The sequence below is a fragment of the Lepidochelys olivacea genome (genome assembly GCF_965140295.1).
Source record: "Lepidochelys olivacea isolate rLepOli2 genome assembly, chromosome: 26".
Lineage (NCBI taxonomy): Eukaryota > Metazoa > Chordata > Testudines > Cheloniidae > Lepidochelys > Lepidochelys olivacea.
Window position 1 is genome coordinate 54,053 of NC_140436.1, and position 15,581 is coordinate 69,633.

General features: G+C 41.7%; 1 protein-coding gene across 2 annotated transcripts in view; it reads left to right on the forward strand.

Moving 5' to 3' along the window:
* VDAC3 (voltage dependent anion channel 3) overlaps nt 1-15,581 on the forward strand; it is a 32,952-nt gene that overhangs the window by 13,633 nt on the left and 3,738 nt on the right. For both annotated transcript variants that reach the window (XM_084615352.1, XM_084615351.1), the window contains 3 exons: nt 6,791-6,943; nt 10,677-10,729; nt 14,260-14,487. In XM_084615352.1, the coding sequence (XP_084471478.1) occupies nt 6,791-6,943; nt 10,677-10,729; nt 14,260-14,487 (434 nt within the window). The remainder of the gene's footprint in view (nt 1-6,790; nt 6,944-10,676; nt 10,730-14,259; nt 14,488-15,581) is intronic.

The following is a 15,581-nucleotide window of genomic DNA, read 5'->3' on the forward strand; positions in this document are numbered from 1 at the left end:
CATTTTACATGAAGTAAATCTCATGGGATCTCTGAAAAGTACAAAATATCATAATCGCCATTTTTCAGAGGGGGAAAATTATTAGTTCCCCATGATCTCACAGGAAGCCTGACAGAGCGAGGAATAGAATCCATATTTTTTTACATTTACCCTCGAGAATATCTCCCCACTAGGCACACTTATTCTTGCATGGTCTTTTGCACTCCTGTGCATGCATGTCTACAGTGCCATCTATGCTTGCTTCACTCACGTTACTTTTCAACCTCTACCGTGCCCCGTTTGCTTCAGCTCTCCCTTCTGGTTGTACGTTCACACCTCAAATATGCACAAACATCTTAATTCATTCTTATAGCAGAAGGTAGCTTGTTATTTTGTAGTTTGTCACAGTTAAGTGGAGTACCACAGTGAGATAGTAAAGATATGGGGAATACAAGTTTTTTATTGTGACGGAAATGAAATAGCTGCAAAGTACGAAATATCAGGTTTTTTTAGACAGTTTGTTTAGCAATGCATTGTAATTTTCAAATGCTAAGAATATTATACTAAGGCTGTGGTGTTAAATAATGGCCAGAATGTATACAGAAAACATCCAAATCTGCCTAAGTTTGCTGATTGATCAAAATCCTTAATTTCTCAAATGTTTTCTCCCCTTTCCATGCAACTTTGGTTTTGGCTACTTATTCAGCTGGTAAGAATAGTGATTGTTTTTGTGTGTTTTTTCCTGTTGTCACTTTCTAATGGGGTTTCCTACTTTTTACATACTTTGCTCTGGACTGTGGCACACATTGACATTCCTAATCTCTTTAGGAGGTGAAGGAAAAATGGTAACTGACATGAAGCATTCCTGTGTGCATGGCTTGCACTCCACTATAACCCATTTGTATAACACAGGTATTTAAAGTCTGTGTCAAAGAACCATAGAAACGCAACAAAAATAAGAGGAAAGGAATCTAGAAATTACGTGGTATAGATAACATTTTCTATTATTTCAGAATCATGATTTAGCATTTATAATATCAGTATTTGCATTACCAATGAAAGAACAACAGGCTTGTGTGGGATGGAAGTGAGTTGGGGTCCAGAATGAGGGATGTGCCACATAATTCTATACAAATGGAAGCTAAACTCTGTTTTGATATAACGGCAAGTAGTTTTACTGTGTGTTGAGCTATCTTTAAGTTTGAGAGGTAGAACCTTCATATACAGCTTTCATTCCCTCGCAGACTTTTCTTTCAGATGTTGTTGCTTCGTACAGCACAACTGGTTCAATGTCCTACTAAATGTCTCGTGTTTTTCTAAGATGTCTGCCACAGTGAGCTGAAAGGTCAAATATGAAGGTGAACTTGAGGACTGATTCAGACTGGTATATGAAATTAAGGCAGTCTGGCATTCTGATGCAGAGGATTTCAGAAATGCTCCCATGAGACATGATCCAGTCAGAGCTCTGCTTTTGACAGTCTGGAGATGAATGGTAACAAATGTTGACTCTGCGCTGTCCTCTCTCAGAAGGAGATGCAGTTCTAACTGCTAGGAAAATCCTTCTGCTTTTGATCATATGACAGCAGGATTCTTTCCCTTCACTGTGTTTAGTGAAAAGGGCAGACAAGATCTTTGTTTTCCTTGATCTGAGAAATCTGTTCAGCCGTTTAGATTGATGATCTGCATTAAGATCAAGCGAGAGATTTTTAAAAGTCAGTTATAGATTGGTCTCTTAAACATAATCTCACAGAAGTAACAAATCAGAGATTTGTGCACTTGTATTTGGAGCCTGAAACCCTGTTTAAAGGCTAATCAACCACAGAAGTCAGCTTCCTATGTTTTCCTTTGCTGTCTGGATGGATATATTTTGAGACAGTTGTGTGCTGTTGCCGCATGGCATAATCATAAAGTAAATGCCATCTTGCATATTGTGACAGAAATGTGTTTTTGGTAGTACCTCTCTGGTACTTTAAAACTGTTCCAAGTATGAGTTTCCTGAAACTTATAGCTCATTGCATTGGCCTGGGAGTGTGGAAATGGGTATGTGCCATCTAAGAATACAAGTTTTCACAGGCTTGGAACAAGTCTAATCTTTACAATTAGGGTTCCAAAGATGGGAATTGAAATTATGTCTTTTGTCAGACACTTCTCATAACTTGCCTGATGTGCATTATAACTGTAGTTAGAATGTACCATACAGTTAAATTTTTGATGTGTTGCTCATGTCTTCACACAGCATTTACTGAGTTAGTTACAAGAGGGTTAGACAGTAGATGCGGACAGTTGACAAGGAGAGGCATGAAGTCTAGACAATAAGAAACCCTAAGGTATGGGGAACTGACCAGCAATTGGCTGGCTTTAGGCAGCGTCGGAAGATGTGGGTTTTGAGCTGTTTTACAAAAGTATCTGTGAGGTAGAGAAAAGGGACAGATTGTTCAACAGCTGGTGTGGCAGCATCAAAGAATGAACTTCACAAAGGAGGGTAAAGAATGAAGAACATACGAGGAGGTCAGAATTGGAAGAGCAGATGAAGCCAGTAGAGTATAAGGAGAAAAGATTGGAGAAATAGAAGGGAGAGTCTTGTCAGTGCAGTGCCTTGAGGGTGAGGGGTGCGATTTTGCTAGTAGATAGAGGACCTGTGGAGCCCTTTCAGAGTGGTGGCGATGTGATTATGTTCATGTGTAAAGGTTAGAAGGTGGATACAGGGTTCTGAATAGATGGGAGTCTAGGTGCAGGTTCTCTTGGGAAGCTATAGAGGGAGGAGGGCAGCAGTAATCCAGGTGTGAAAAGGCAAATGGATACGAGTTCCAGTAAGTGTGTGTTGAGGTAGTGACTTGTGTGGAATATGGAGGCCTAGCTAATGGAAAGACTTGTAAGAAGATCCTGAGAGATAAATGAGCTAAAGACTCAACTGAGCATACCTATCTTTCAGAGGAAGAAGTTTGCCTCTCTGAAGATAAGTTTAAAAAAAAAACCTAAGACTGAATCAAGGGTCAACTTGACATTTAAAAAGAGAAGTTATTGAATGATCTGAAAGAGATGGAGAAATGTCCTTAGGATAAAAGGGACAGTCAATTACAAGGGAGGGATGACCCTGAGGCATCAACATAGTGTCTGAAGTGAAGTGTTCAGAGGGTGATATAGATGGTTAGTAGTGTAAAGTGCTATACAGAGGCCCAAGAGGGTAACTAATGGGGCCACAGTCTACAAGGTAGAGCAAATCACTGAAAATTCTGAGGTGCATCCTTTCGACGCTATGAAGCACAGAAAAGATGAAAGATGTTGCAGGCAGTGTGGTGGTTGGAAACATGGGTTGCTAAGAGTAAGTTGGATATGGGGTTATATTTGTCGAGGTGAAAGATGGATTTCTAGAAGAGTCATGACAGCTGCCACTGGATTTAATTTTGTTTGCTTGGGCTAAATTTGCTTGTTGGGTTTAGCATGCGGGTGCTGGGTGGTGATGGTTGCGGCCTATGATATACAGGAGTTCAGACTAGATGATTTGGTGGTGTCCTTTGTCCTTAAACTCTGACACTTTGTCTGTGGTCTGGATAGGGAGCTAGAGTAGAGACAGTTGGAAAGAGATCAGACACGAATGGGTTCAGGGAGTTTTCTGTCTGAAGTGTATGGTATCAGTTAGGTGAGGTGCAGATGGCTGTGGTATCAGATGTGAGAGGATTGAATCTATGTAAAGAGAAAAAGAGAAGGTGGAGCTGGTGGGTATCCCATACTATTGCAGTTTTAGAATGGAAGAATATGGCAGACTTTGTAAGTGAAAAAGAAGAGGGAGACAGGGTGGTGAAGAAGTAAGCTAATGTAACTGAAGAGTGATCAAGGAATTTTTGTTGTCTTTAAAGAATACAGAATAATAAAATGATGATTTTTCCAGACCGGAGGGTGGCTTGAGGGAAGTCTGGGATTTATCCAGACATTACAGTGGAGGAAGTGTCTTTTGCACTAGCATTTCTCCAGTTGATGGCCTTTTGTCTTAAGGATTTGGAGTTCAGTAGTGGACTGGGTCAGGAAGTAGGTAACTGAGATACAGAAAGAATTATGTTCAATGGTAAGAAGTAGAATAAAGAGGTTTGGAAAAAAGGGTCATAAGAACAGCCGTAATGGATCAGACCAGTGATCAATCTAGCCCAGTATTCTGTCTTCCGACAGCTGCTGCAGAGGAAAGGAACAGAACAGGGCGATTATCAAGTGGTCCACTTCTGTTATCCTGTCCCAGCATCAGGCAATCAGAGGCTTAAGGACACCCAGAGCATGTGGTTGCATTGCAGGCCATCTTAGCTAATAGCCATTGATGGACCTATCCCCCAGGAACTTACCTAATTCATTTTTGAACCTAGTTATACTTTTGGCCTTCACAGGATGACCCTGGCAATGAGTTCTAAAGGTTGACACTGCGGTGTGTAGAGAAGTATTTCCTTTTGGTTGTTTTGTGACTCCTGGCTCTTACGTTATGTGAAGGGGTAAATAACACTTCCTTATTCACTTTCTCCATACCATTCATGATTTGATAGATCTCTAACACATCCCTTGTTAATTGTCTTTTTCCCAAGCTGAACAGTCCTGGTTGTCTTAACCTCTCCTGATATGGAAGCTGTTCCGTACCAATAATCACTTTTGTTGCCCTCCTCTATACTTTTTCCAGTTCTAATCTCTTTTTTGAGATGGAGTGACCAGCACTGCATGCAGTATTCAAGGTGTTGGCATACCATGGCTTTATATAGTGGCATTATACTGTTTACTGTCTCGTTATCTATCTCTTTCCCCATGGTTCCTAACATTCTGTTAGCTTTTTTGACTGCCTCTGTACATTGAGCAGATGTTTTCAGAGGAATATCCACATTGACTCTAAGATCTTTTTTTTTTCCCTTGAGTGGTGTTAGCTAATTTAGACACCATCATTTTGCATGGATAGTTGGGATTATGTTTTTACATTGGGATTACATTGCATTTATCAACATTGAATTTCATCTGCATTTTCTTTGCCCGGTCACCCAGTTTTGTGAGATCCCTTTTGTAACTCTTTGCAGTCAGCTTTGGACTTAACTATCTTGAGTAATTTTGTACTGTCTGCAAAGTCTGCCACCTAATAGCTGACCCCTTTTTCCAGATCATTTATGCATGTGTTGAACAACGCTGGTCCCAGTACAGATCCTTGGGGGACCCCGTTATTTACCTCTCTCCTGTCCTGTTCCTGTCTTCTAACCAGTTACTGAACCATGAGAGGACCTTCCCTCTTATCCCATGACTGCTTACTTTGCTTAAGAGCCTTTGATGAGGGATCTTGTCAAAGGCTTCTTGAAAGTCCAAGTACACTGTATCCACTAAATCATTCTTGTTCACGTGTGTGTTTGACCATCTCAAAAGTCTGATTGGTGAGGCGTGATTTCCCTTTACAAAAACCATGTTGACTCTTCCACTACAAGTCGTGTTCATATATGTGTCTGATAATTCTGTTCTTTACTATAGTGTAAATCAATTTGTCTGGTACTAAAGTTAGGCTTACCTGCCTGAAATTGCCGGAATCACCTCTGGAGCCCTTTTTATCTATCATCCAGTCATCTGGGTCCAGGTATTATGATGAAAAGTATGAGTGTGTAAAATGATTATACAAATGGTTTAAAGCAGTGGTTTTCAGCTAGCATCTTAATGCTACTATATAAATCTGATATACCCACACCTTGAATAGTGCATGCAGTTCTGGTTGCCCTATCTCAAAAAAAGATATATTGGAATTGGAAAATGTTCAGAGAACAACAAAAATGATTAGTGGTATGGAACAGCTTCCGTAGCAGAGATTAAAAAGATTGGGACTGTTCAGTTTAGAAAAGAGACAACTAAGGGGGGGAGGGGTCAATAGCGATCTATAAAATCACGAATGGTGTGGAGAAAGTGAATTGGGACAAGAACCAGGGGTCATCAGATGGAATGATTAGGCAACAGGTTTAAAATAAACAAAAGGAAGTACTTCTTGACGCAATGCACGGTCAACCTGTGGAACTTGTTACCAGGGCATGTTGTGAAGATCAAAAGTATAACTGGCTTCAATAAAAAATGAGACTAGTTCATGGAGAATGGGACCATCAATAACTATTAAACAAGATGGTCAGGGACACAAGCCCACATTCTGAGTATCCCTAAATGTCTGACTGCCAAATGCTGGGACTGGACGATGGGACGGATCGCTCGATAATTCTCCTGTTTGGTTCTTTCCCTCTGTAACATCTGGCAGTGGTCATTTTTGGAAGACAAAATACTGGGCTGGATAGACATAGTATGCCCATTCTTATGGTCTTATCAAACTTTCTAGGGGGACTCAGCAAGCCTTCCCACTCAATCATGGGATTGCAATACCATCTGCTCAAATTTGGCCCGGTCACCCTCTGTCATGACAGAGGGCTGGCTGGAGCAAATCTGAGTGAGTGGCATTGCGACATGGCACATGGGAGTTGAACTCGTTTCTGAAATTGAGAAATACTGCCTTGTAAAACTTTGTGGATATTAAGGTGTGTGCTTTTAAAAGGTTTCCTAGTCTAGGCAGAGTTAGACAACGGGGTCAATGGACTGATTTTAGTTAAAATAGAATCCTCTTTAGTGGAATCTATGTATTAATGTCTCCAGTTCCATCATTAGAATGTAATATTTTGCAAGGGGTGTGCTCCAAATTTAAAAAAACAAACAAAAAAAAAAATAAAAAAGGTGGGGGGAACAAGTGGTTCAAAGGGATGGGACTCATCAAGTAGAAATTAAATTTAGTAAAGTAATAAGTGTGTTAATTCTAGTCTCGTATTTTTGCCAGGAATTTACCACCGCTGGTTCCTCCAACACAGACACTGGGAAGGCCTCAGGCAACCTAGAGACCAAATATAAGATCAAGGACTATGGACTTACATTCACCCAGAAATGGAACACAGACAACACACTGGGGACAGAGGTGTCAATGGAGGATAAGGTAAGAGAAAGTGGAAATTATGAAAGCGATTCAGCAAGTCAAGTAAAAATACTGTGAGAATAAACCAATAGAAGATATAAATGATAGGTGAGCTATGGTAAATTAGGACTAACTAAAATATAGCATAGAAGGGAGTACCTCAACTCATTCTTTTTGTACAGTGTGTGGGAGTTTTCATATAACTCTGTTTCTGAATTTGATGTTCTTAAAGGTGGAGTTGTAGTGCAGAAAGGCAGAGAGCATACAAATATCCTCTCCCAATACTATGCATCATAATTCAGATTTGCAGCAGGACTGCTATTGCAGATGGGCATTCTGAGTATTCATATTGTATTTTAATAAATTGTGAGGTTATTTTCTGATACGTAAATATATCCATTAAGGACTAGAGGAGTCCTTGATTTTCATTTATGACCTAAGCCAGGTTTTAAATCTAATCTTTCAAAAGTGAAGCGGTTGTCCCATTTGGTTTGTACTGTAACTTGCCCCTGCATACTTACTAACTTACATTACAAAACAAATATAGCAGCAGGTAGAGGAGGCACTTTTATTCTAAAGTGTGCAAAGATGCATAGTTGAGTCTGTTCTCTGCCTCAAAATTGCCTCCAAGCTCTGCTAGTGGAGCCAGCTGCTCTTGTAAACAGTATGAGGTGGATAGCTGAAGACAAAGGTAGTTGTAAATTTTTAATGTGCACACAGACTAGACAAATCTGTGTATCTGGAAAACCCACCAAAGCCTGTAAATTGCAAACACAGATTACCTCCGAATCTTAATTTTTTTCTTAAACTACTGTGACATGAAATGCAGTAAACTAACTGTAATTCAATATTATGGTTGCAAGAAGAACCATTCAGAAGCTAGGAAGAACTAAAAATTAAAGTTAACTTGGCCGTGATGCATTTATGAAGTATTTTCTATTCTTTCCCTTGTTAAAATAAGCAGAGGATTACTGTGTCATGGACATATGATGTTTGTTACTGGGTCCCCTGGGTGCAATCTGGACTGTGGGACTGCTGAGCCCTCTGTCCACCGTCGTGGGTTTCCTCTTACGCTGTGGTGCTGTATCAAGCCACAAACCTCTGTCGGGTACTGCACTTACGCAGACATCCACCCAACTGAGTTACACGAATGCTCTACCACCCACTCATGAATCATCAATAGGAAGGCTCCACCAATTCCCCTCAGCTCCCTAGCCTTGCACCCCAGAACTATACCGTCTTGTACTGGTCCAAAATTCATTACCCATTCCAATCCTCCGTCAATGTGGAGAGGACACACACTAGCCTTTGTAAACTGAGCTGAGATTTCCCAAGCACTTCAACCAAAACACATTGTTTTAAGTAAAATAGAAAACAGATTTATTAACTACAGAAACATAGATTTTAAGTGATTATAAGTAGCAAGCGTAAAGGCCAAAGTTGGTTATCTAAGAAATAAAAATAAGTTAAGTTCTGCAAACTAAACAGGATTTGAATCAAGCAGTGTAGATGGTACAAACAGGTTTCGGTTTCCCAATACATGGACTGGGACTCTTTCCTAGCCTGGGACCCCCTTCCCCCATTCAAAGTCTTTGTCTTTCAGATGTTTCTTCCAGGTGTTGAGCTGGGAGGAAAAGAGCCAAGTGATGGTGTCACTTCCCCTCTTATGTTTTCTTCCAGCTTGCGAAAGATCTTTGCTTTGAGGTGGGTTAATCCGCCCCCCAAGGCGTACATGCTTCCTCTAGAATAGAGGATTCTATTTTCAGTGGGTATCAATGAGCCATTAACACTGTCTAGCTACCTGACAGGCTGGTTTTGGGTGTTCCCAACCTCACGGCATATTTCAATGACATACCCATAGCAAAACTTCCTAACTTTACATACAATCCAACAGGATATTAATGTTAAACAGATCAATACTTTTAAAATGATACCTCACAACTAGCATACTTTGTACAAAACATATCATAATTATGACAGTGGTGAATATGGGGGTTCTAGGGGGCTGCTTTGAGGTACAGGGTATCACAGTGTTTAATATGCCAGATGTGCAGTATGGTCAAGTTAAGCAACCTTACTTTTGGAATTGCCTGGCTTTTAAGTATTTCATCTTGCAAACTGGTGATTTGCATTTAACATATAAGAAAGATTAACGACCTAAAAACTAATATATGCAGCAATACAATATTATATGTATATTCAAGGGGGTTGTTTAGATGTTGTCCAACCGGCCATGCAAAATATTTAAATAGTTAGCGCTGTGAGTGCAAATAAAAAAGTTAGACTTAAAGTAAAGATTTACTAGTTGGCCAACCAAAGCAAGGTCCTATACTCAGCTCAGTATTGTTTCTCAGTGCTGTGCAATAACTCTTGACAACTGCATCCAATTAATTGAAAAATTTCATGGAATGTTGTTTTGATTTTTGGTGAAGATTAAAAAAACAACAACCTGTTTTCAGCTAAAATCAAGCCCACAGTGTGTCCATTTGGTGCAGCAGCAGCAGAAACTCTGGCACCCTCTCCTGCTGCCTACACACACTAGAGGGTTGCATGCTTCATTGCTCGTGTAGGCCTTGCTCTGTAGATTTGTCTAATTTTTTTTTAAGTGCAAATGGAGGCACTGTCTTTCCCTGCCATGCCCCTTGAAATATCTTCCTTCCCACAAGATTGAGAAGGAAGGAGTGGACAACTGGTGCTGTCTTTGAGGAGGCAGAACATTAGGGAGAAGGAATGAAATGTTCTCTCTCCTTTCCCTCTGGCTGTCCAGGAGTATTGTTATGCTGCAAACTGTTAATGGATGCCATCAACAGATGACAGCAACTTTGTCCCCCATTTTCCTGCCATTCAGTGTTCAAATTATCCCCCAAAATAAAAAGTTTCTGGCCACTGATGTCTAGAATATTCTCTGAAATTTCAGAATTGATCAGATGGGGCATTCAAAAGTTATTGCATTACATACAGACATATATAGAAACAGAGAAATGCCATCAAGTTGAATGTAAGGCCTCACATGGGAAAGATTAGTAAGGCTGGGACTTTTCAGCTTGGAAAAGAGACAACTAAGGGGGGGAATCTTACAGAGGTCTATAAAATCATGACTGGTGTGGAGAAACTAAATAAGGAAATGTAATGTACTCCTCATAACACAAGAACTAGGGGTCACCAAATGAAATTAATAGGCAGTAGGTTTAAAACAAAGAGGAAGTATTTCTTCACACAACACACAGTGAACCTGTAGAACTGTTTGCCACAGGATGTTGTGTATAACAGGTTTTAAAAAGGAACTAGGTAAGTTCAGGTCCATCAATGGCTATTAGTCAGGATGGGCAGGGATGGTGTCCCTAGCCTCTGTTTGCCAGAAGCTGGGAATGGGCGACGGGATGGATCACTTGATGATTACCTGTTCTGTTCATTCCCTCTGGGGTACCTGCCATTGGCCACTGTCAGAAGACGGGATACTGGGCTGGTTGGACCATTGGTCTGACCCAGTATGGCCATTCTTATGCTCTGAGTACATATTTATAAGGTGTCCGGGAATGTGGAAAACTAGTGAAGCTACTTGCTTTATTCACTCAAACTAAATCTTCAATGTGGAGTTCTCTGCAAATTACTTACTTTTTGTGCCAAAGATCAGCTTCTATTCAGACAAGAAGAGGAGATGGGAATTATAGTAAGGTAAGAGAATATAATGCCAATCATCTTTTTCAATAGAAGGAGTCCAGATAATCTGACTTCTTTTTTTCCTTCTTTGCAGTTAGCTGAGGGATTGAAGCTGACTCTTGACACCATATTTGTACCAAACACAGGGTAAATATCCTCCTTCAATTTTGTGTTAAAGATTCCTAGAATTGGATTAAACATATGAAAAGTTAATTGTCTGTCTTCAGTGGCAGTGATAAATGAGCATAGTCCTATTCCAGTATCCCAACAGGTAGGCGTTCTGGGTAAAAATAAAGAACTTTTTTTGATTCTGAAGAGCTTGGTAGAATATTTGTAAGGGCGCAGCTAATATCAGGTTTATAATAACATATTAGATGAAAGACTCCTCTCAAAAACATAATTTTCCCTCCATCTAAAAATGTGTAATAAATAAATACTCAGAAATGGTACTTCTATACCTCTAACATTGGGGATTGTGTGAAAGTAGAAAAGTGTCACCGATTTCAAAAGGGAGCTAGATAGATTCATGGAAAATAGTCCATCAATGGCTGTTAGCCAGGATGGGCAAGAATGGTGTCACTAGCCTCTGTTTGCCAGAAGCTGGGATTGGGTGACAGGGCATGGATCACTTGATGATCTGTTCTGTTCATTCCCTTTGGGGCACCTGCCATTGGCCACTGTCAGACGACAGGATACTGGGCTTGATGGACCTTTGGTCTGACCCAGTATGGCCATTCTTATGTTTTTATTAGTATTATTATTTGTGTTACCGTAGTACGTAGGAGATCTAGTTGTGGACCATGACCCCACTGTGCTAGGTGCTGTGCAGACACAGAACAGTAAGGCAGTCTCTGCCTCAGAGAGCTTAGAATCTAAATATAAGGCAAGAGATGACAGATGAATACAGAGAACAGAGTACAAAGAAACAGTGAGGCAATATTAGTCAGCATGATCAGCGGTGGTATCAGTGCACCACCAGCTTAACCATTGTCAGGGTTTTTTGGTTTTTTGTAGGCATCACAGTAAAGGAGAGTTTGAAGGAGGATAATGAGTTAGCTTTGCTGGTGTTTATGGGGAGCTCCACTGAATCATGAGGGGCTGCATGGGAGAAAGCACAAAGGTGTTTGTTTGAAAGTTTAACAAGTGGGTGATAGAGGCTAGCATCATGGGCCATTTGGAGACACGAGTTGACATCTCCATAGGAAATAAGAGATGATAGGGATGGTGGGGGTAGGCTGCAAAAGGGCCTTGAAAGCAAAAGCATCTTATGTTTGATGTGACAGATAAGTTTGATGTGACTAGATGAATTTAAAGAGAGAGGTGACATGGTAAAAGTGATGGGCTAGGAGAATGATTCTTGCAATAGCATTCTAATTGGATATGGGTGGGGCAAAATTGTATTTGCAAGAGAGAAGGAGGTTGCAGTAATTGTGATATGAGATGGAGAGCTTGGAGGAGCTTTTTACTTAGTGGGTGGTTAGTGAAAGGCCATATCTTAGATGTTATGTGGCAAGAATCTCCCAAGATTTAGACATAGCCTGGATATAAGGACCTAGAGAGAGGTCTGAGTCAAAGATGATGCCCAGGTCACAGGCCTGAGTGACAAGCCAGGATGCTGCTGTTGTCCACAGTGATAGAGAAAAGAGGTTTCTTGTAGGAAAGGGCTTGCGGGGAGAGGGAAGATTAGGAGCTGTGTTTTAGTCATGTTGAACTTGAGCTGATGGCTAGATGTCCACGAGGAGATCTCGGAGAGACAGGCTTAGACTTTTGTTTGGAGAAAAGGAGTTAGGTCTGGAGGAAGATCTGTAAGTTGTCAGCATAGAGATAAAAGTTGAATTTGTGTTTGCGGATAAGATGACCCAGATACGAGATGTAGAGAAAAAAGAGATGAGGAATGAGGACAGATGAACCCCCTACGCAGTTGAAGGGGGATACGGAAGATCTTCCTAAGGATACACTGAAGGAGCAATTAGAGAGGTAGGAAGAGACCTGTAAGAGAACAGTCATAGAAGCCAAGAGAGGACAAGATTCAGAGAAGAGGAGGATGGATCACTTTTTGCAGATGTTAAGGTGCTTGAGGTATTGTGAAGAGTAAGGGCAAGTCTACATCACAAAATTAAGTCGACCTATAGCCACCACAGTAAGTAAGTGATTGTGCATCTCCACGCTACTCTCCTTGTGTCAGTGCATTCCCACTAGCAGTGCACCATGGGTAGCTATCCCACTGTGCAGGTTGCCACCATCTAGTGAAGGGTGTTAGGGGAAGGGTTTGCAATGTCTCATGGGGGCAAAACATTCTCATGAGGGTGACTGGGCACATGGCTCGAACATCCCGTGATGTATTTTTCTCCTTCCCCTAATTTTATCCACATCCCATAATGTTTCACGTCTGTTTTCAAAAGCCTAGCGTACCCGGGAGTACGCCATCTCTAGAGAAGCATAGATCCCGCACAGCTCTGCACTATTGTGAACTCAATGCGCCTGATCCCGCAGTATTTCCAGAGGAGCCACCAGATGGAATATGACAGTTCCTTTCTGGTGGCCCTGCTGGAAGCCCTGGAACGAAACAATTCCTGGTTGCTATTGGCAGTCATGGAGCAGCTGAACATGGTGGAGAGTTGGTTCTGGTCCTGAGAAACAAGTACCGATTGGTGGGATGGCATCGTTATGCAGGTATGGGATTATGAGCAGTGGCTGCAAAACTTCTGAATGCGCAAGGCCGCTTTCCTGGAAAGGGTGGCCTGGTATGGTATTGCCACCCTTCTGTGGCGCTGCCTTCACAGATGGGTGCCCGGCCATCTGCCTCTGCTCTCCGGCCACCCTGCTGCGAAAGCAGCAGCGCAGAAGGGTGGCAATACCATACCATGTCATCCTTATTTCTGCGCTGCACTGCCGCTCTTTGGCTACCCAGCCCTGAAGCAGTGCCACGGCCAGCAGCAGCAGAGCATTGGGAGCTGGGTGCCTGGCCAGCAGCTGTTGCTCGACAGCTGCCCAGCTCTGAAGCAGTGCCACGGCCAGCAGCAGCACAGAAAGGTGGCAATGCTATACCAGGCCACCCTTATTTCTGTGCTGCTGCTGGCGGCAGTGCTGCCTTTAGAGCTGGGTGCCCAGCCAGCACCCACCACTCTGCGGCTGCCCAGATCTGCAGGCAGTGCAGAAGTTAGGGTGTGAATACTGTGACGACAGACAGACAGTAGGTTTGCAACCCCCTTTTGAGTTGGGACCGCCAGTTTGAGAAATGTGTACTTTTGTATACTTTTAGTATAGGGTAAAAGTACAGAAGACCAGTTTTCATGATCCATGGCATGTTTTTCATGGCTGAGAATTTGATAGGACCCCACTAATAATCCTGAGTACTGGTAAGCAGTAACAGTGCTGACAAACTGAGGAAAATGGCATTAGGACTAAAATGGATATATTCATGCTCTCTCTTTTTTTATATATATTTAAATAATTCAGATGTTTAAAATACACCTGTGGGTGCTTAGGTCTGCATCTATCCTATAAATTAATAATTACAATGTATATAGACAAAACTTCTTGTAAATATATCTCTCAATCCCCACCCTTCACAAATTTGAAGGCATATGGAGTATTAAGCTCTCTGTGCAGACATCAGAAATACTATGTAGCTGGCCCATGCTAGGATGCGTAAAACAAAACGTTTCTCTCCACAGAAAGAAGAGTGGGAAATTGAAGACCTCTTACAAACGGGAGTATGTAAACCTAGGCTGCAACATTGACGTTGACCTTTCTGGACCAACCATCCATGGCTGGGCTGTGTTGGGCTATGAAGGCTGGCTTGCTGGTTATCAGATGGCTTTTGATACTGCCAAGTCTAAACTATCACAGAATAACTTTGCATTAGGATACAAGGCAGGAGACTTCCAACTACACACTAATGTGTGAGTACATACCAGAGGAGCCAGGCTAGATTATGGCAAGCAAGCTGTGTGGCTAACTGCATCAGATGTATACTGGGTGGAGAAAGGGAGGACACTGATCTCAGACTGAATTTTGAAAGGCTTTACATACCTTATTTTCCTCCCCAAGAGACAGGTACAGGAGGGTCACTTCCCAATTTGCTATCTTTTGAGACTTTTCTTCAGGGTAATTCTGTCCCCCTAAATTTGGTAGTGGAAAAGGCATTTTGGAATTAGGGTAGTTTTTAATGAGGGTATGTTTAGGATAACTATGGGATTTAAGTTAGTAAACATAATTTTGACTGCTGGTTTGTAGCACTCTTACTGAAGGAACTTGAATCTCTGGTAAGTTGCCCACTTCCACATACTAACATTTACTAAAACGTCAACTGGGAGGATTGGGATTAATGCAACGTTTCTACCTTTTTCTCTTAGATGGTCCTAGATCATGGCAGTTTCCTATGTGGAAGTAAACATTTAACATTACTGTCTGGGAGGAGACTCAGTACTCTCAGTGGTGTTGGGTGTCGTGATACTTGCCTTGCCACATGTACTTAAGAGGCAGTGTTTTGGGGGCGGAATTGTCTGCATTTCCCCATTTTCAGTCTCCTCACCAAAGCTGAGCTATATTGAGACTTATTTTAGCCAATGAGGGTTGCATGTAGCTCCCTCTGAACCCACTGGTTTATGCTCTGCATGGAATGTGCTTCCCTCCCTACTTCTAGCCAGGGAAGGAAAAGCTGAACTCTTCTGTCAAAATTTCAAACCTCTTAGTGCAATGTTTTAGCTCCTGGAAAGCTCCCTCATTCCCCAGGCTAAACCTAGCTCTTGGTGAAGAACCTACAGAGCCCAGGTGAGGTGTCTGGCCAGGGAGTGAATAGGCATGGATCCAGCTGAGAGAAGTGTGGGATTGAATATGCCCACAGGGTTAGGGTTATCCTCAGGTTTGTTTGGGAAGTGGTGTTAGGAATTTACTTTGTTTGAAAGACGGTGAGAGGGCAAGATGAGACTTTGTGGTGATCGGAGGGTTAAACACTAGCAAACTGGAGAGATCTTCACACACTCTTTATCTGTTA